Source organism: Neovison vison, chromosome 5 (genome assembly GCF_020171115.1).
Source record: "Neovison vison isolate M4711 chromosome 5, ASM_NN_V1, whole genome shotgun sequence".
Lineage (NCBI taxonomy): Eukaryota > Metazoa > Chordata > Mammalia > Carnivora > Mustelidae > Neogale > Neogale vison.
Genome location: NC_058095.1, coordinates 61,464,793 through 61,486,439, shown reverse-complemented (window position 1 = coordinate 61,486,439; position 21,647 = coordinate 61,464,793). Strand labels below are relative to the sequence as shown.

The window sequence follows — 21,647 nt, the reverse complement described above, 5'->3', positions numbered from 1 at the left end:
TAAATGCATCGAGTGGATCAAAGACAAAGCATATTATGATGAGTCGTAAGGCAGTATGATTCTCGTAATGTTATCCGAGACTTTAATCAGTCTTCTCCATGTCCTTCTCATGATCAAACATAACGCCACATTCTTCTCACCTGATGTTTTGTCAAGAATCTTTCTTTCCCTTAGACATTGCACTTCTTTTGCAAATACCGCCCCCATGAGTTATCCTGATTTGAACGTGCTGTTTCCTGTTTAGATGCTGAGAGATACATGTCTTTCACCAAAAATAATATCCCTGTTGATGTTGCCCAGCATGGCAGCCAGTAGCCACCTGTGGATATTGAGTATCTGAAATGTGGCCAGTCCCCATAAAGATGTGTTGTGAAGGTAAAATACACACTAGATTTCGAAGCCTTGATAAGAAAAGAAAGAACGTAAGATGATCTCAATCATTTTTGTATTGGCTACAGGTTGAAGTCATGTTTTTAGATGTGCTGGAGACATTATTAACATTGACTTCACTTGTACCTTTTTTTACCTTTTTCAAGGTGGCTGGTAGAAATTTTGAAGTTGCCTTTAAGGCTTGTATTTGTGGCTCAGAATTTATTTGAGAGGCACAGTGCTGCCCTAGACATTGTGCATAATCCTGAAACCGTGTCTCCTCAACAGTGTAGGTCTTCAACGTTCCTGTAAAGAAAATACCTGTTTGAAACGAGAAAGCATAAATGCATGATCTTGTATCCTGTTGGAGCTTTGGAAAGGAACGTGGAGACCATCATTTTCCCAAGGAGGAAATCAAGGCATGTTTGTTGGCATTTAGGAGACTCTATAGGCTTTCAGCTTCATTTTAAACTGGTCTTTGTTTTTATGTCTTCCTTCTGCAAATCAGACTGAAATATCTAGAGAAAAACTTCACAATATATTACAGCGCAAGACCGTAATAACACCGAACTGGTTTGTCGATATCCAATTTTAGGACACAAAGAGACAGCAGACCCTGGCAGTCCTTGCTGTTCATCCTTGTAAAAGTTCATTGCTTTAAGGCATCGGAAGCTAATAAGCTCTTGGCTGCTTTGTGGAATACGGTGGGTGGGATTGGTACTTCATAAACATAGAACCACGTCTGGCAAAGGCACAAATACACCAGCGCCACCCGCCCAAAGAGTTAGAATCACTGGATGTTCTTTAAAAGGTTCGGTAGGACTCTCCTGATTTCCACTTCCATGGTGAAATAGAGCACAGGGCGCAGGAAGGCAGGCGAGAAGACGGCTGGGAAGTCCCAGCAGCGGGCAGCTTAATTCCCTGTGAGGCCCAGGAGCGGTGCTTGCTGGGGGTAGGGGGGGCGTGGGGGGGTGTCTGATCAGCGTCTACACTGGGCCCAGAAAGCTGCCAGTGTAACTTACACGGGTTGGTGCCCAGCGGTCAGGCTACCGCCCACATTGCCGGGCGTCCTGCTGAGACAAGGAAGCTAAGAAATCAGCAACAAATGGAAATGGAATAAAAAACCACCCCATGCAGGGTCCACGGGCCACCTCCCTCCATTAAACAGCAAGGTGATTTGTATCCCTTCCTGACCTACTCTCCGAGGAGCGCGTGAAGAGGATATAGGGTCAGGGGAGGCAAGAGAAAGAGGAAACCGCTGTTTGGGAAAGGATATTTAACTCCTTTACCCAGACGCGTGCGCACACGCCTGCGCGCGCGCGCGCGTCCAACACCCCTACAAACACACAAGCTGGTACATACAACATAAACAAATTCCTTCATCAAAAGGCATATGGATGTGAAATCGGAGCTAATTTTTTTCCCCTTAAAACTCTCGATTTCTCTCCTTGACTTGTTTATTGGTTCGTTTCCTAAGATGTTGCTCCTTTCCAGGTCCTGGGGAAACTCTCGATCATCCTAAACTAATACAAGGCAAGACCGGCAGAAGGAAAGACAAAATAAAATACTGCCGAAAGGCTAAAAGGCTTGCTTCCCGGCCCGCTGCGGACTGTTGGGAGTAGGTGCAAGCCGGAGCGGCCGGGAGGAATTCAGTGCGCCCCAGACAAACGGGGGCGTGGCGTGCCTCGGGGACTGGCAAAGGCAGCCAACTAAACTTCCAAAGGGCCAGGGAGGTGGCAGGGGGCGGGGCAGGGGGGTAGGATGGAGCGACAGAGGCGGGAGCAGGGACTCCGAGGGAGTTAGGGCTGAGCGGAGGCTGCGGGGTGGGTCGGGTGGAAGTCAGGCCCCCGGGGATCCGGCCGGCCTTAGCTGTCACTCAGATTACCCCGGAGCCCCCGCAGACGCCCAGCTCGCCGGAAAGGGGGCGAGGCAGTGGCGGTGCAGGGAGGGTGGAGTGGGGAAGGGGCGTCGCCCCGGTCGCCCCCGCCCTCTCCGATGTCATTGGGCCGACGCTGCGGGGTCCGCGCCACCTTTTCTCCATCCCATCCCGTCCGCTCTGCTGCGCTCGTCCGGGGCCGGTGCGGCCCGGGCCGTTGACGTCACCGCCAAGTTTGCTGCCCTCCGCGCCCCACGTGTGGCGGCGGCAACGGTCGGGAGGCGGCGGGGGAGCGCCTGCGAGCGCAGTAGCGCTGCCGCTGACAGGTCCCGCGCCGCCCGGCTCCCGCACGCCGATCCCAGGTGGGGACCGAAGGCAATTGGAGCAGCCGGGCGCTCGCGAAGAGGCGTGCACGGCCCGCCGCGGGCCTCGGGTTCCCGCTGGGGCAGAGAGAGTCGGTGGGACCTCGCAGCGGGGCGCAGAGGGCGCGCCCGGGTGGCCACGGGCACGAAGGAAGGGACAATCCCTCGCAGCTGTCTGCAGCGCGCGGAGCTCCGCGGCCCGGGAGCCTTGAGTGCCCTCCCCCGACCCAGCGAGGGATGCAGGATCGCTGAGCGGGGACCCGCGCCGAGAGGCCGCTCGGGCCGGCGCTGAGACGCACGCCTTCGCCGCCGCCTCCAGGACCCCCGATCCGGCGACTCTCAGAGAACTGGGGCGACCCCAAGGCTCGGGACTCGGGCGAGTCTAAGACGATGGTTTCTTAAGCACCGCACCACGACCCCCTCCCGCCCCCTCGACCGGAGGCAGGGATCCCGCGCGGGACGCCCGGGGCTCAGTTCCCCCGGGGCAGCTCGCACGGCTGCAGGCACGCACGGGCGATGCGGGGCCCCCGGAAAGAGGTCGCGGCACCCGGCGGAGTCCCGGCCTAGCATGGCCCGCGCGCGGCCCGACGTCGCCTCCGGCTAGGATGGCCCCTCCGGGCCCGGCCGGCGCCCACCCCGCCTCCGCCGAGCCGCTGTCCCGCAGCATCTTCCGGAAGTTCTTGCTCATGCTCTGCTCCCTGCTCACGTCCCTGTACGTCTTCTACTGCTTGGCTGAGCGCTGCCAGAGCCTGGCGGGCCCGGCGGTGCGGCCGTCGGGCGGCGGCGACGAGGCAGGGGCCCCGGGACGCGGGGCCCTGGCGGGAGGCCCCAGGAACCTGGCGGTGTGGCCGGCGGCGGCGCACAGGAAGCGCCTCCTGCAGCTGCGGCAGTGGCGGGGACGCCGGCCGCCCGCGCAGCGCGACGACGGCGAGGAGGCGGCCTGGGAAGAGGAGCCCCCCGGGCTGGCCGGAGGTCCCGGCGGCTCCGGGGCCGGGAGCAGCGTGGCCGAGGCCCCGCCGGGGACGCTGGCCCTGCTGCTGGACGAAGGCAGCAAGCAGCTGCCGCAGGCCATCATCATCGGCGTGAAGAAGGGCGGCACGCGGGCGCTGCTCGAGTTCCTGCGCGTGCACCCCGACGTGCGCGCCGTGGGCGCCGAGCCCCACTTCTTCGACCGCAGCTACGACAAGGGCCTCGCCTGGTACCGGTGAGCGGGCTCAGGGCACAGCCCGGGGAGGGGTGGGACGCAGCCGAAGCGTGGGGTGGGGGGGGACCCCCACTCCCCTCCCTCCCGGTTTCCTGCAGAGGGCAAAGGGTCCTCAGTGGTTGCTTTAGAGTTGAGGGGTCTCGTTCCCCCCTCCCCCGTGCGTTGTGCTTCCAGGGAGGTGGGTGTCGAGGAAGGCGGTGGGAGAAATTCTGGCCTTCGTGATTTTTTCTTTAGTCCGGGGGACTTCCTTTCCGTCACACAGCCAATGCCATCTTTTCCTCCTGCTCCCAGAAAGTGACCCTGTTGTTAGCTAAAGGGGGGAAAAAGGAACTTCCTAAGTGAGAAACCTGTTCCCCAATTATTAGCCTTGCAGTCTACTCCATGCGCTCCCCAGAATGCCTAGTTTTTCTTTCTTTCTTATCTGTGGAACTAGCCCCTGGGACTCCCGCGATCTTTGCCCTCACGTGTTCATTTACCTTGACCCTTGGCCAGATCATTGTCCTGGGTGGTAAGTAATATCGAGACATAGTAAAGGTGTCAAGAACTCGGTAGAGTCTAGGTAGTTGGGAAATATATGGCCGCGTAAGTGCCAACAGCCAGTCAGGCTGCTTTAAGGAGGGGCTTCCTGGATAAAATAACTTTTGTTTGTGGTGAGGAATGAGTTTTGGAAAGTGTTCTCTAAATTTAAAGGGAATGCTACCTTGTGTTTTTGGCCTGGCTGAAACTTTCCTAAAGATCTTCAAACAATTCTCTTTACACCAGAGGTAGCCAATTTTTTTTTCATTAAAAGAAGAAAAGGGAGAAAAATAAGGATACTAGTTACATTGTGAAAAAGCCTCCTAATAAAAGTTTAGGAAACAAGTCTGATTCGGATCTTAATCTTAAATTTGCCAGTCTTCTCAAATTTAGACCACCGTTAGTAATGGAATCAGCCAAACGCCAATAAATCCTGGTGTCACCTGGATTTTATTTGCCATAAAGTATTGGCTTGTTTCTTTCCTCTGAGAACAACCAAAAATCACGTGGCCGGAATTTTCATTTTACAAAGTTTCATCTTGTTCATTAAGCATGCATTCTCTGTTATTTTAACTAAAAGAACATTGCAAAAGTGACAGCACAATTTAGATATATTTCAAAAGTCCACTAAACAAATAATTCATCTCCCAAACAGAAATGGACATGATCTGACAAGTTTATTTACTTGAACCTGGTCAGGCCTATCCCCAGGTTGATTTCGGAAGCCGAATTTACAGTAACCCAACTGAGGAGAAAACATTGGGTCCTAAAAGTCAAGTTCAAATATTAAACACTTTTAAAACAGTAACTTTCCATTTGTTGGAAAGAAAAACAAACAACCTTCCCTCAATATAGAATATATATCATTTAAAATCATCAGGCACTTAAAAAATCCCCCTGTGTTTCTATCATTTATGTTGTATCCTCTGGGAAGTTCTTATAAAAATGACCTGTTGAATCTGAAAACAACAGGTCCTTCTTTTTAGCACAAAGGCAGCTCTGTTTTTTCCATCAAGGACACAAGAAAGAAGTGATTAAAGACCCCTAAAACTCTTATCTATAGCCGTTTGCATTGAATTGGGCCTCGTATAGTGCTGGAAGGGAACACATTTCAAGTCCGTTTCACGAAAGGTCTAAGACAATGTTTGGCTGTGAGGTGCCATTAAATTCGGTGAAATATTTAGTACTAAAACCGTTTATTTTTGTTTTGCCATATAGACCCTATTTCCACAAAGTAGGATTGTTTCTTCTTATTCCAGAAATGAGTATTCGAGGGCACAGGATATCTACAGACCTGGATCTTATTTTCTGTGAGCCTTTCTAAGCTCATGTAAAAGAAGGAATGTTTCAAGGTAACTAGAAACACAAGTACTAACCAAAAAAAAAAAGGGAAGAAGAAAAAAGGAAAGAGTTATAAACTTTTAGGTCACTCTCTCTTTTGGAAACTAGATGCACGCGGTAAAGTAAATCTCTCCTTGGATTGTTTCTGCTGGATTCCAGCAGAGGAGTGTTATAAAGCAATTTATGGTAGTTACAAAAATAACTGTACGGTAGACTTCATGGTTTGCTGAATTTAATTTTCTAAGTGTTGGAGCAATTCTTTGTTTTACCATTTGCAATGCTTTTATTGGATGCATAAATTTAAGTTTAACTCAATTACATATAAAACTCTTACTTAAAAAAAAAAACCCTCCACCTATGCAGCCTGGATTATACAATTATTTAATGAAATTTTGCCACAGTTCTCTTTCATCTTGGCTCTGAACTAGGGAGTTTGATGTTTGCGAGAGAAACTGAAGACTAACTATGAAAAAAAAATCTCTTGTAAGGAATACTACTTAAACCTATATTAAGCGCATGTTACTGCTTGTGTTTAGCTAGTATTTACAGTTAGGGATTTAGTGAGACCTTCCTGAGTCAGCCCCAAATTTGTAATATGGGATTTTGACCACATACTGCTGACTCCCTGCCCCCCTCCCAACAACATGAACAGAAAGAAAACTACAGCGTTTGCACCCTGAAGTGAATTATGGAAGAAAAAAGTGTATAAAATATTTTGTAGATGCTCATTGACATGGGACAATCCTATATGTCCACTCGTGCATTTTTTCTCCTGGTGACATCTCACAGTTGGCCATAATAGTTCGTTGTGGCAGTGCCCCCTACTGTCCAGACAAAGGGAGAAGTGTGTTGTTAGGAAGGCAGAGGGAAAAGCCATGGAGAATGAGTTTGAGAATGAAAACAAGGAGGACACCATGGCTGGGATGTTTTGGTAAATTTCCCTCGTAAATTTCCACTGGGAGAAAACACAAAGTACTTTTCAAATTGCACTGGGAGACCAGTATAATCAATTTCTTTCTTCCAGCAGGTTGGTAGTAAAGGCAAGAAAGTGAGCTCTTTTCAAAATCCCTTAAGAAAGGAAGTTACTCTGAATTGGTTTAAGATGTCCTAATGTTTTTCTAGAACAAGTTAAAACATGCTGATATTTATATGCCAGGAAATTTATTAATGATCACAGGGGATGCTTCACCCCAGTCTTCTGCATGTGAATGAAACTCCACCCTGATAGGGTTTTAAAAAACATTCCACATTACTTAATTTAGCAGACATGATACCAGTGCAACAAATGTTTGTGGCTTGCATGTCATGGGAAAGCAATGCTTTGCAGTGAACAGTCTGCATTTCCATTGTATGGGTGGTGGGTTCATAAAGGAACGTAGGGGATTGTTGCATTCACTTTAAAACTTGGGATCCTTTTCTGGAATGTCAGATGCCTTTATGGTAGTTCAAAAGCAGATTAGAAGTCAGTAAGAAGGCCTCCCTCTCCCTGTGTATTTCTGTGCCAGCAAGGTGTGTTGTGTTGGTTTTTTTTGTTATTGTTAGACAAAGGATACCTATTTATAAAGTATTAAAGATATATGTGTACCCACACATATATGTGTATATATAAATAACGCTATTATTTTCTGTAACGTTTCCGTCTCGTTTCGAATTTGGGGGCAAGATAGTAAGTGTTCCGTGTTTCTGAAAGTGCTAGCACTTTATGTGTTCCATGTGTTTTCTTTAGGAATACTGGATAATTTGAGTGGAGAAGAGTATCCTTAAAATATTTTACTCTATAGCATCCAGGAAGATCAAAGATCACTCAACTTGGGGTTTAGGAGTTGGTTCTCTTCTCCCCCATGTCCACCCCAACTTCATCATAATTTTAAAATTTTCTGGCCTCTAACGATCATTGCCTTGTTTTCCAAATCCACTGAGGAGGCAGATAGAACAGAGGAACTTTCGGTTCCTATCAGGAGAAACCGGCCTTTCTTAGCAGCTGGGAGCAGCTGCAAAGTACCTCCATGTACAGTTTCCCACCCTCCCAAGCGACGAGCCCCTTCTGCACGAAGGGGTGGAAATGAAATTCGAGCCAAGGGAGCTGCAGAATCTGGCCACCCATGCAAGGTCATAGGGACTGAAGTCCAAAGAGAGCTCTTCTGTCCTTAGAGCAGCGTTAAGAACAGTGGGATGGGATGTGGGGTGAGGAGGAAAGTGGGCAGAAGTTGCTTTGGACGGCGAGTCTAGGGTGCTCATCTACAGGGGGAGAGGGTGCAATTTCTCTTGGGCATAAGAGTTCCCAGGAGCGCTCAGGGACAATACACTCTCTATCCCCCCAGAGGCTGCAAACAGCTCCTTTGAGAAGCCGCTGTCATTTTGTTAGCTGAACGTCTCCCCTCTGGGCTTAGCATCCCAGTAGATGCCTCCCAGCAATACCAGTTCAGACAGCCCAGTTCGCGTGAGTATGTGTGTGTGTCCAAGTGTGCAGGTAAGAACTGCATAGGTGTGTAAAGTGATGGAATTAGGAACAGGCAAGTTATTAAGGGCCTATCGAACTCCCGAGCACTATCAGACACTCAGGATATGCAACAGGCATATGCAAACAGCAACAACAAAAGCCATGTTTGTTATGGCCTGGAATGGGGAATACCTCGCATGCTCCAATATTCCTGTATAACAATGAGATTTATCGTGTGCGGATACGTTTCATGTGAAAGGCATAACTGTCTCAGAGCAAAAAACGCTCCATAATATGGTCCTCTGCCCTCCCCTTGAAAAGAGAACCCTCCAGCCAAAATATGTGTCTCGTATACATAAGTCTTTTGATTGGCCAGCAAGGCATACATGCCGGATCTGTGTTTCGGAGGGGGTCATGGGAATAAAATAATAAGCCTGTGCAATTAATGACATGAGGGGGCTAACCTTACATAGACCAGATGCTCACATTGCGAGGGGAAGAGTGTCACAGAGCAAACAAACCTCCTTGATATAAACAACGAAAGGGCCTCCCATCTCTAAGGGGGGAACCATGTGAACAACTGCAAATTGTAATTAACCATCAGTCCAACTGCTGGGTCCTGCTGGGAATTTAATGCACTTAGCACTTTTCCTTAGGGGGAGGACGTCTTCCTCCCCAAGTAATAGTAACTTGGCTGATAAAAAGTGTCCTTTCGGGGTTCCTGCGTGGCTCAGTGGTTTAAAAAGTGTCCTTTCTTGGTACGTTTCCCAGTGATCCTAGACTCCCCGCTTTTCGAAAATTGGTTTCTGCTGGGGTGATGAGTTACAATTGTGAAAATGAGATTTCTTTCTGAAGCTATGCCTTTAATAGGGAATCAGAGTGGTACTGTAACTACATAATGTTGTAACTCCCTGCTCCTCGCATTTGTGACAGTGTCTTAAGGTGCTGCACAGCACGGTTGCTAATTTGATACAGTTTTAAGAATCTCGGTGGCAGATCGTGATACAGTTAACAGATAAACCTGTGTGAAACCAGAACTGAGAAATTGAGGAAATGCGGAGGTCAGTGACCTGACCTGAAGCATCTTCCCAGTTGCTGGTCTCTGGTGATACAACACTTGATTTTTTTTTTTTTTTTTTTTTGCATTAGTCATGACCACTGTGCTGCCCCGTGATCCCTTGAGGACAGTATCCCAAAAGTCCAGGCTTAACCTGTTTCAGAAGCTGTCAGATGACAGTAAATGTTAACAAAAGAAAAAAAGAAAAAAAGAGGGAGTGTTCATTATGAATGAAATTTAGTACTTGCCACGAGCTGTGTGATTTTTTGAAAAATAGAATCCTTTTTTGCAGACGGTGGAGGGCAGCCCACTGTGGAGGTGACCTGTAGCGCCACCTAGTGGGAGGGAGAATCAGCAAGGGACCCAGGCGGCAGCTTGAACTTGGAAAAACCTCAGTTATCAGAGAGAAAGTGCTGTCTTAATTAGGGAAAGCCCGACAGGTCACCTTGGGTAGCACCTGGAGTGCGGATCGCCTGTCTAGCGTGGCTGAGCTGTGCTTTGCCTGTCTGAGCTCACTCCTTCTAGGCAAGGAGTTTATTCTTTGGAGAGAAATAAAAGAGACTTGCCTTCATCATAAACCTCAGAAACAAGATATAAATGATTAGGAGATTTTTATTAGAAATGCGCATGAGTGAAAAGGAACGCCAGATGCCCCAGATTAGTTTCGTTAGTGTGTCTTGCCTCTGTTTCTGAAAGCCGGCCTCAAATGAAAATACTTCCAGATGATTTTATTTTGACAGCAGTAATGCAGCCTTATTCCTTCCCTTGCCGTGTACAGGCTCTAGAGGAGAGTCCCCAGATTCCTAACAGGCACCACATAGAAGCATGTTTAATCCCAAATGCACGGAGACACACTATGAAGATCCCACGCACAGGGGATGGTGTCATAGGAGGTTGCTTTCAGAGTCCCAAAGAGAGAATCCTTCCCGGGACTGCAGCTCCTCTGTGCCTGGGGAGGGCAGGTTGGGGGACAGGGGTGGTGGTCAGGTGAAAGTTACGCAGGGAGGTGGGGAAAAATAGGAACAGTACAGAGGAAATCCTGGCAGACCCCATTATAGCCAGGAGTTAAGGTTAACACCGCCTTGTTATCACATGGAGATCGTGCAGATCCGAGACAAGAGACTAACCACGAGTGACTAAACACTGTGCGTCACCCTTGATTAGATCCCGATGGAAGAATGGGAATTATAGGGCTAGTCTGTTCATGGAATGATGCCAACATCAGTTCTGGGGTTTGATCATGGTACGAGAATAATGTGAGATGCTAACTTTAGGGGAGTCTGGGTAGAGGGGTATCTGAGAATTTTCTGCACTTTTTTTTTTTTTTTTAAATTTTTGTAGAGAGAGAGCGTGCACGTGTGAGCAGGGGGTAGGGACAGAGGGAAGATGCCCAACAGTCAGGGGGCTCAATCCCAAGACCGCAGGATCATGACCTGAGCCAAAGGCAGACGTTTCACCAACTGAGCCACCCAGGCACCCTGGTGTTTTTTTGTTTTTTTTTTTTTTTTTAAACAGTCTTACTATCTAATACTACTTTAAAACCAAAGGAAAAGTAGCCACATCCACAAAGAAGGGAGGAGATGCCTTATGGCATCATGGGCGAGGGCTCTGATCACAGGACTCCTCTGCTCTGCCCACCGGCTCCCGTCTCTGCCCTGTCCCTTCTTTCCTTCCGAAGGCCCCCGGCGTGGGCCTGCCGGCACCCCCTGCCCCTGCCAACACCTGTCGCTTCCAGACATGCTGATCCCTCCCTCAGCTCATTCCCCAGTAGAAGCGGCTCCCAGCTCCCCTCCTAGTCTTCTGTCCCTAAAACAAACACAGAGACTGTTTCATGTTTCCTTGCTTCTCTTCTCTTAGGGCTGGTGCATGTTAATGTGAAGACAAAATAAAAAGTCACCCACCCCGACCGAATCCTGCTTGTTCTGAAACTTTGGTGATGTCCAGGACAGGTTTAAAGAGCACAGAGAATGGCAGTTAGGGGTCACAGGCAAATCCATCGTGGGCGTCTGGCTTTTTGGCTGCAGCATAGGAGAAGCGGTTGTTGGGTAGGGAAGCTGGTCATGGGGCTAAATGATTGCTCTCATGGCTGAAGTCCCACACAGTTCAGATCTTGTCAGCTTCCTTTTCTGTCTGCTCACTTCACCTGGTGCCTTTGGTTTACACACTGCGGCTTAGGAGACCAGGCGTGGGAGCAAAACAGACACTGAGCAATCCCAGGGTTCAAGGACAAGGAAGGACCGGAGAAAATCCAGCTTCTAGAACACTGGAGAACCAGGACCTGGGCACCAGGGGGGTTCTTCCCGCTGGGACTACTGTGCCTGGATGTCCCGCGCATCATCAGATTCAAACGTTCCGCCTGGAGGACACCCTCCTGGCATTTTCTGCTTCTGGTTTTAAACACACAGTTGTGCATTGGAGATTCTGGTTTACCAGAGTAATGAAAATCTCCCTTGAAACATTGCCTTTGATATTTTTAACAACTGTAAAAATAGTGTTACCCACATTACATCTTTACTTGAGCAAAACAAAACCGGGCGCACTGACTCTTGAGATACGAAAAACCTAGTATTTCCTTTTAGTGATTATTCTCTTTCCTGATTGGATCAGTTTTTTTGTTTTTTAGAGACCGAGAGAATGGTGGGGAGGGGCAGAGGGAGAGGGAGGGGGAGACCCCTATTAAATAGACTCCACAGAGCCCAGCACAGAGCCCCACGCAAGGCTTGATCTCAAGACCCTGTGACTATGACCTGAGCCAAAATCAGGAGTCAGGAGGCTTAACCAACTGAGCCACCCCGGTGCCCCACTGATTGGATTAGTTTTATGAACCCGTTTTGTGCAAAGAGCAGGCTACTAATGCTTGTGTAGATAAGACAGTTTCTGCGATTTAATACCATTCTCTGCTTGGGTGTTTGGCATCTTTCCATCTTAGTCGCTCTACACTTTTCTTTGTGTGTTTTGAACCTTTCTTAAAAATGGCAAAATATTTGAACCTTGAAATGGACATTTGATGAAATATCTCCTCCTAGTCTCTAGTCCATTGATTTCTGCTCTGCTGTTTGTTTCCTTTCTTCTGCTAACTTTGGGTGTGGAGGTTCTTTTCCTAGTTTCTTGAGATGTCACGTTAGGTTGCTCATTTGAGAACTTTCTTTCCTCTTAATGTAGGCACTCATTTCTCTAAACTTCATCTTAAAACTGCTTTAAGAGCACGGTGTTCTATCTCTCCACATCCATGATATTTCCAGTTTTCCCCTTGTTATTGATCGCTAGTTTCACACCATTTGGTTGGAAAAGATACTTGACATGGTTTCAGTCTTCTTAAGTTTGTGAATACTTGTGTCACGGGCCAGCACATCATGCACCCTGGAGAACATTCTTCTTGTGCTGGAGATGAATATGTATTTTTGCTACTCTGGTTGGAATGATCTGTGTATGTCTGTGAGGTCCAGCTGGTCTAAAGGATCGTCAAGGTCAGGCTTTCCTTTTTGATCTTCTTTCTGGATGGATGATCTTTTATTTTAAATGGACAGGAACGATTTAGTGACGTTTGGTGAGGCCTTACCTTGTGCTGGATGTTACCGCATGTAGTCTGGATATCTTATTAATATGATGACAGTTATTAGATAAATCCTATCACTTTTTGCCTTCTAGAGATCAGGAAAGAGAGGCCCAGAAAGGTGAAGTAATTTGTCCAAGGTCATACAGCCAAGTCAATGGTAGAGCTGTGCGGGATCCTGGGCCAGCCCCTCCCCACCAGGGTATTTTGATAGGTTCTCAGAATTACCCCTGTGTGGTTCTGCCAGTGGCTCCAAGATTGTGGGGATGGAAAGGCTGCCCATGGGATGGGACATGTCTGATCCTGGTCTTGGACCTTTCATTAGAAAATTGGGCAACGTACCAACATATGGTTGGAAAAATAAATTTTTCAAGGGAGTTCTAGACCTTTGTGGATCTTTTAATCTGTATGGAAAAACTAAACCGCTTGCGTGTTTGCTCAACTTCTCTCTCTCCATTTTTTTTTTTTTTTTTTTTTTACAAAAGTAATCTGATGACAAAGTCCATCTTCCTGAGCATAGCAAAATCCTGGCCGTTCACTTGGTTCCCCCTCCCTACCCGTTAAATACAAACAATTTAACTATGAGAACTAAAAAGCAAAAAAACCAAAACCTCTTAACTATGAAGTGGCCCACATGAGTAAGTTTCCTCCTAAACTGCTGTATGGGAAACCCAAGATGGTGTTGGACAAGCAGTCGGAAGGCTGGGAAGGCTGCTTGCTGCGTGTGGCAGTTGGGGCCGGGTGAGCTGGGGGCTGTGTCTGGTGGCTCCCCTCATCCCATCATTACGTCCCGTGCTGTCATTGCCTGTAAGAATCCACTGAACACGTGCCTGTTCCTCCTGAGTAAGGCTGAGTCACTGCCAACGTCCTGATTTCTCACTGTTCCCTGTGTGTGTACATTTTTTCTCCCTCCCTCCCTACCCCTACCATCCTTCCTCCCCCCTCCCTTCCTCCTTTTCTTCCTTCCTTCCTCCTCCCTTTCTCTCTTCCTTCCTTCCTTCCTTGATTTTTTTTATTTGGGAGAGAGACCGAGAGAGCAGGGGTGAAGAGCACGGGGAGAGGGAGAAGCAGACTCCCCATGGAGCAGGGAGCCCAATGATGCCGATGATGCCGGGGCTTGATCCCAGGACCCTGAGATTATGACCTGAGCTGAAGGCAGATTAACCAACTGAGCCCCCCAGGAGCCCCCCTGTGTACACCTTTTGATTGACATTTCTTTTTTTTTTTTTAATTAATTGAGGTATGCTAATACTGCCCATCAGGGCACAGCCTAATTGTCACCCCAAAGCATGATTCTGTCTATCTTCATTATTATTTTATTAATCACCATCATCTAATTGTTTCGCTGGCAGCCGGTCATCATGAGCACCAAGCCCTTTACTCTACCGGTCAGGTCATTGTTACGTAAATCGCTGGTGATGTGAATTTCCTTTGGTTCCAGCCGAATAGGATCATAGACTTTAAAAGTTGCTGGAGTCAGAGGGTATCTAGGCAATAAAGATTGTCTTGCTTACAAAGGTCCGCCATGCCTTGCTCAATGTTCAGCTAAAAGACAAAAAGGGGCTTCTAATTCTGCACTACCGTTCTGGAGAGTACAATTAAGAAACAGTTCCGGGGCCCCTGGGTGGCCCAGTGGGTTAAAGCCTCTTCCTTAGGCTCAGGTCATAATCCCAGGGTCCTGAGATGGAGCCCCACATCGGGTTCTCTGCTCAGCGAGGAGCCTGCTTCCCTTCCTCTCTCTGCCTGCCTCTCTGCCTACTTGTGATCTCTGTCAAATAAAGAAAATCTTTAAAAAAAAAAAAAAAGGAAAGAAAGAAACAATTCTGTGTCCAGAAGATACAAATTCGGTTTTGGAGACTTGGCAACTATGACAGAAAAGTTCCAGAGAATGGAACAAGTTCCAGCATTACATTTTGCTCTTTCCAGAATGCATGATTTAAAGCATTGAATTGAATTGAGTCAACGGTCAATTTGTCTTTCAGTGGCTGGTTTTCATCTCAGATGGCTTACTTCCCCAATATTTTGGTGCGTATAGATTTGGGGACCCAGCTAGCATGATTGGCTTGTGGATCCTCATGAGTAATTTGTATTTTATGGTTGGTGCCTGCTTGGTAAAGATTAGTAGGGGAAATCGCAGTACTGACAGGAAGAAGTTTGCTTTTTCTTTCTTCTTCTTCTTCTTTTTTTTTTAAGTTTGCTTTTTCTCTCTTGAGTGTTCAGAGTAGGAAGTAATCAATCAAATTATGGGAATAAAATTCCTTTACCCTTTTTCAGTGTTCTTACTTGGATTAGATCTCTCCTTTTGATAAGAAATATCAAAGTTGCCAGGCTGGTTTGAAGGACCAAGTCAAAAACGATGAATGTGTTTGGTATGGTCATAAATCTTTGCAGATTCTTACAAAGTTCATGTAGTTTAAAAAAAGAAAACCAAACAAAAAAACGGGCTAAGCTATAACCAAAGCTAATTGTGTGCCTCATCATCTTTCCAAACAGGGGCCTCATCTGTTCTACCTTGATAGGTTAGAAGGTTGTGGCTCTAGGAAAATGCTGCAGAGATGACATTATTTTATTTCCCAAACACAGCTTTTGAGTAAACAAAATCTGGTCTCTGTTTCTTTTTCTTTTCTTTCTTTCTTTTTTTTTTAATTTCCTGGTGGACTCTTAATTATTGTTATTTGATCAAATGCTGTGGGTTTTTCTTTGCTTTCTTTCTTTCTTTCTTTCTTCTTCTTCTTCTTCTTTTTTTTTTAGAAGTAAAAGAAGTAAAAGCTACTTGTTTTTCTTCCTAATGAGATCTCACTCTTTCTTCTTGGTGTGGGAGGATTTGGGATACAAAAGTATCTGTTAAAAAACTCTCCCCAAAGCCGGAGGGTTAGTAGAAAGCCCTGCTAGGGTTTAATGATGGAAACAAAACAAATTGGATCTGTTTTATATTTATCTTGGGGGGAGGTCATGGGGAGCTAATGCCTGTGATGAAAATTCTTGGGATTTTCAGGTGCATTTGCCCTGTGGCAGAGGGTGGCGAGTTGGCAGCAAGCGGGGGAGAAATCACTTCTCAGCTCTAGCTGGTGGTGGTCACCAAGTAAGAAAGTAGACTCATTATTGCCATGCCCTCTGATTTTTCAAAATAATCTCAGAATACTGACTTTTTAAAAAACATAATTGAGAAATGACATAATGATCATAAGAAACCCAAAACAATGTTAAAAACAAAATTGTGTGTGGGGGGAGCTGGTCAGTCTTATCTGAAGGTGAATGGTGGCTAGTTAATAACCTTTGGTCTGTGGTGAAGATGGAAGGAAGAAATCAAAAAAGCTGGGGTTAAACCCAGAGTTTCCTAAACTGTGAATCATAAGACATGAATTTATAATAAAATCCATAGTTATTTTTAAATTTTTTTTTTTTTTTTAAGATTTTATTTGACACAGCCAGAGAGGGAACACAAGCAGGGGAAGTGGGAGAGGGAGAAGCAGGCTCCCGCCAAACAGGGAGCCCAATGTAGGGCTCGATCCTAGGACCCTGGGATCATGACCTGACCCGAAGGCAGGCGCCCAACGACTGAACCATCCAGGGTACCCCCATTGTTAATTTTTTAAATGAAAGGCACTACGATAGGATGAAATAGGAGGGTTGATCCCATGTAGTCATAAGCAAGACAAGGATTATCTTGACAAAGTTGGTTCCAATGTTTACATAGGCATAGATGAGTGGGTGTAGAGAGAGTTAGGTGTAAAATGTATTTGTTACAGTGCCTCTTGATGGGAAAAAACATTTGGAAGACGCTGGCTATTGTGAGCAGAAGTCCTGTTAGAGAAATCCAAAATGAATGTGCTTCCGGGTCTCTCGAGAAACTAAGTGGGAGTCGTGCTCCAAGCTGTGGAATCACCACCTTAGGCTTCTTCAACCTTGTTATCTCCAGGGCGTGAAGCTCTCTGCCTGCCTCGAGAGAGACTGACTGCTCATTTATGAAAAACTGGCCCTTGGGTCAGAGGTCAGCAATATACTATCAGAGGGCCTGATAGTAAATATTTTAGGTACACACACACCCACACACACACACACACACCCCGAAATGCCATGGGTGGAATCTCTCAACCCTTGAGCCATGCTTTTGTCCTGGAAAAAGCACCCTTAGTTAGTGAATAAATGAACAGGCTGGGCTGTGTTCCGATAAAACTTTATTTGCCAAAACAGACCTTTGGCTCACTGCCAAGAGTTTGTAGCCTTCTAGGGCGGGCGCAAGGCTTCGAACTGGTTGATTTCCCTTTCTTTACTTAATCTTGTTACTGGCTGGTGAGTGGCCTCCACCGACCTTCGTGGCCACCGTGCGCGCGTGGTGTGGAAGTAACCTTGCACCTGAACCCAGCTCAGACGGAGCAGAGCTCCTACCTGCAGAGCAGTGAACTGCGGAAAGTTGGGTGAGATCTGCAGGTTTAGGATGGTGGCATTTCACGTCAACGGAGTTGATCCATACACTCAACTACACACATTTTTTTTGGAAGAGAGACCACATGAACAAAAATCAAAAGGAACCTTTGGTCATTTTCCCAAAAAGCTTAAGAATCTGTTCTGATGTTTCCTTGACCTTGTACTTGAGTGCGTTTTCGGTTGATAGATCTACCCCTGTGTCTCCATTTTCCCTTTAGTCTTGTGGGTGCCTGGTGCATCCTGCAAAGCCTTTAGAGGGAGGATGCCAGGAGGTCATACTTCCCCAGCTGATCACCGCTAGGAGAAAGCATCCCGCCTCGTGGTTGAATTCAGTATTGTCTTTGCAGATGAGGGGTGAGACATCATGGCTGGAACCAAGCATGGGGAAAGAGTTGTGAGGATTAGTAATTGGTGTGTGTGGGGAGATGGGCTTTCTTCTAGATCAGCGCTAACAGAAATATAATGGGAGGGGCGCTTGGGTGGCTCTGTCGGTTAAGCCTCCGATGCTTGACCTCAGCTCGGGTCTTGATCTCAGAGTCACGAGTTCAAGCCCCACATTGGGCTCCCTGCTGGGTGTGGAGTCTACTTAAAAATATATATAATATATTTATAATAATCAATGTCAAATTAAGTATTAATTTATCATTTAATTATAAATGATTAATATTAATGATCATTGATTGTTAAATTAGATGGCAATTTATATAAATAATTATTAATATTATAATATATAATTATTATATAATATTATATAATATATAATGATTAATATATAAATTATTAATATCATAATGAATATTATACATAATATTATATATTTAAATGGGAACCACATTGGGCATATTAAATTTTCTAGGGGCCACCTTATAAGTAAGACTTAAGGGGTGAAATTAATTTCAGTAATATTTTGATTGAAAGCCAAGATGTCAGAAATATGATAATTTCAACAGGTGATCAAAAACAAAGCCTTCTAGATGAGCTATTTTGCATTTTTCCTGCAGAGTCTTCCAAATCTACTGTGTGTTTGATGCTTGCAACATGTCTTCCTGAGCCCCGTGAGGCTGGTGACCATCATATTGGACACCACAGCTCAGGAGGCAGGAATGGGGGAGTAGGTAGTGGGGGCTTCTAGCGGAGGACTGAACAGATGGCCTCAGGTTCTGCTGTGGACACCTAATCCCAGGTGGCATAAGAAAAAGGGGGAAGATGCAGACAGAGCTGGGTGGCTGTCTCAGAATCCAGAGGACAATGACGGAGGCTTGATCTGGAGCTGGGCAGTGGGTATGGGAAACGCGAGAAAGATTTGCCAGAAATTTTGGTAGTAGGGATTAGAAAACTTGGTATGGGCCACAAGGCTTGAGGGAAGGAGGAGAAACTGGAGGGTATGTGAAGATTTCTGGCTCAGGTGTATTTCTGAGGACCTGCGACGGTGGTAAGGAGCATGGAAAGAAGTAACAGGCACCGAGGAGAGCAAACATCTGTGTGTTAGGCATGAACGGGAAGGGCTTCAGGGTAATAAGCAGGAGCTCATGAGTGAGGTCGGATTTGGGAGCCACGTAAGGCATGACTGCTAAGGTTTTGTCAGCCGTCACACAGCCGAGAGGTGAAAATGTGCAGCAGAATACAAGGAGTGTGGCAGAGAGAACAGGACTAGGAAAGCGTGTTTATATTTTCTAATTTTTTTTTTTTTTAGATTTTAATTATTTATTTGGCAGACAGAGATCACAAGCAGGCAGGTAGAGAGGGAGAAGCAGGCTCCCCGCTGAGCAGAGAGCCCGATGCGGGGCTCGATCCCAGGACCCTGGGATCATGACCTGAGCCGAAGGCAGAAGCTTTAATCCACTGAGCCACCCAGGCGCCCCCGTGTTTATATTTTTATCCCAAGAGCATATAGTTTCTATCCTTTATGCTATGCATGCAGAAAGTGTAGAGTGGGAACGATTAATTTCCTTTGAGACACATTAGAAAAGGTAAGAGGGTCGATGGATAAGGTGATGATACAAATAGAGATTTTTAAGAAAAATACATATTTAGGGTTTAGTTGGAAGGCAGAGGGCACTTGCCGCAGCATTCCTTCCAGTTTTTGCGGTGTCAAAAATTTTCCCCACAACATGTTAGCCGTAGAGGGGGTGCGTTTGACGATCAGTGGTATCAGATGCTGTGAAGAGGGGGAATAGAGGTTTGGGATGGTGGAGGAGTGTTTGGTCGTCAGGTAGGAAGTTACTGGTGACCCTGCGACCTGGTGGCTGGCTGTCACATGACAGACGCCAGCCAGCGGTGGGTTGATGAGTACATGCAAATGTGCCACAAGATACAAGGTAGGTAATGAACTTGGACCCTGTGTCTGTCTTGTCTGGAATGGAGTCAGCGAGTGGGGTCTTCCTACAAGGCTTTCTGGCCATGACAGAGAGTCCTCATGTAGCTTAAACTGCCCTTTGTGAAGGGAGGGCTTAAAACGTGCTCAGTGGGCTTTTCGTTTGGTGGTTGTATTTGTACATCCTGCCTTCTGCCCGTGATTACTTAGGTGTGGTGACCTGATCATGACTTTCTTTTATCAGAGGCTCTTAGCTTGGACTTTTTGTTTTTTAATGGATGCTTAAGGCTCTCAGCATTGATTATGGAACACAAGCAGTGTTGATATGCCTGTTTTCGTGGAAATCTTGGTAACTTTCCAAGGCAGTGCTGCACCAGCCTTCTTTAAACTCCACTGCAAGTGTGGAAGGGAAAATGGACTTGCTTTACGAGCCTCGCTTGAAAGTTCCATCAGAGAAGCAAGGCATTTAACTGCTTCGTGTTTCCTTGCTCTCTCATCAATGCTGAATTGTTTTTTTTAAGTTTCAGCCATCAAATAGTCTTCCCCATCAATGACATCATCTCATTTTTTCACTGTGCACACCAGGTAACAGACGAGTCATGTCCTGCTCCTGATATTGTCTCCATGGTCAGATGATGATTCTTTAAGCCAGGGGTTTCCAGGAAATTTCCTGAGACCCTCAATCTACTCCCCTTTCAGTTTCCCCCATAACTGTTGTCCACTCATTCTTTTTTTTTTTTAAAGATTTTATTTATTTATTTGAGAGAGAGAGACAGTGAGAGAGAGCATGAGCGAGGAGAAGGTCAGAGAGCGAAGCAGACTCCCCATGGAGCTGGGAGCCTGATGTGGGACTCAATCCCGGGACTCCAGGATCACGCCCTGAGCCGAAGGCAGTCGTCCAACCAACTGAGCCACCCAGGTGTCCCACACTCAGTCTTTTTCAAAGAGAAACATTGCCCCTGTTTCTGGATACTGAATGGCGACACTGTCTTCATAGGATCTCATGAACTGTGTCATCTGTGTACACATTATCAAAGCCGGTGCCCAGGGTTATTCTGTATGGTGATGCTTGTTTAAACATAAGGCATTCTGAAAGATAAGTGGTATTTCAAATATGGTTTCTTATAATGATTGATTTCTCAGGGAGAGGAAACATGAAAATTACTAATCAAATGATACGATGTAACACTGCAAATGTTAAAAGGTGATGTTTATGAACTGCTTAGAAATCCGCTGGACATTAACCTTCTCATTCACAGGCATCCCCTTGATCGTGTAGCAGACTGCATCAGATGGATACATTTTAGTTTGGCTCTATTTTTAAAAGCATGCTTATCCTTCGTTTATAAAAAAAAAAAATACAGAAACAAAAACAAATAAATAATAGTTCATTTAAAGGACTCTATCCCCATATATCAGCTTGAACATGTGAATTGTGTGTGCCCGTTACCATAACCATTGGAAAGGTTGGGTGAAATCATTGCCCTTCAAAACAGGAAGTTTTTTAAAAAATTGAAAAGTAGTGAGCTATGGAAGCAATTTCGGTATATTGATTTGGACATTTGACTTATGTATGCCTGTTATCAGAATGTTGTAGAATATACTAGCTTCATGTTGAAGGGTTGGGCAAAATCATTTTCCTTGAAAACAGAAAGTTCTTTTTCTTCCTCCCCAAGGCCTCTAAAAATCTGAACTATTGAACTCAGATTTGAGTAATGATGTACGATACTTTGCCAAAGGAGTCGCTTCCCTTTTTATAACATCCATCAGGAAAACGAGGAAGTGTCTCACCGGACAAACTGTTTCCCAGGAAAAGCCTTTTTGTGTGTTTGCTTAAGTCAAGGTAACTTTTTAAAATCAAAGGAAAACTTGATATGGTTCTCGGGTGACATCTACGGAGCGAAAAGGCTGGGGTTTCTGGCTTCTCTTCTGTAGCCACAGAGAAAGTCAGACAGTAGTTAAAGGAAATTAGTGTCGTGTGTAATCAAAAGAAAGCAATTTGCAGTGTTTTACAGCATGTGTTCATATAAAAATGACAGAGATAAGAGATATTTCACATATTTGTGGTCGTTTAAAACACTGCTTCAACAAAACATCAAATGTATTTTAAATATTTGTGTGTGTGTGAAAAATCTGAAATATTTAGGCTCAGAATGGCATGACTGGACTTGACCGTTATTATACTCA

General features: G+C 46.0%; 1 protein-coding gene across 1 annotated transcript in view; it reads left to right on the top strand.

Annotated features, from left to right (window-relative positions):
- The first annotated feature begins 3,212 nt into the window (after positions 1–3,212).
- HS3ST3A1 (heparan sulfate-glucosamine 3-sulfotransferase 3A1) overlaps positions 3,213–21,647 on the top strand; it is a 92,845-nt gene continuing 74,410 nt past the window's right edge. Inside the window, exon 1 of the mRNA XM_044249137.1 lies at positions 3,213–3,811. Coding sequence (XP_044105072.1) covers positions 3,213–3,811 — 599 coding nt within the window. The remainder of the gene's footprint in view (positions 3,812–21,647) is intronic.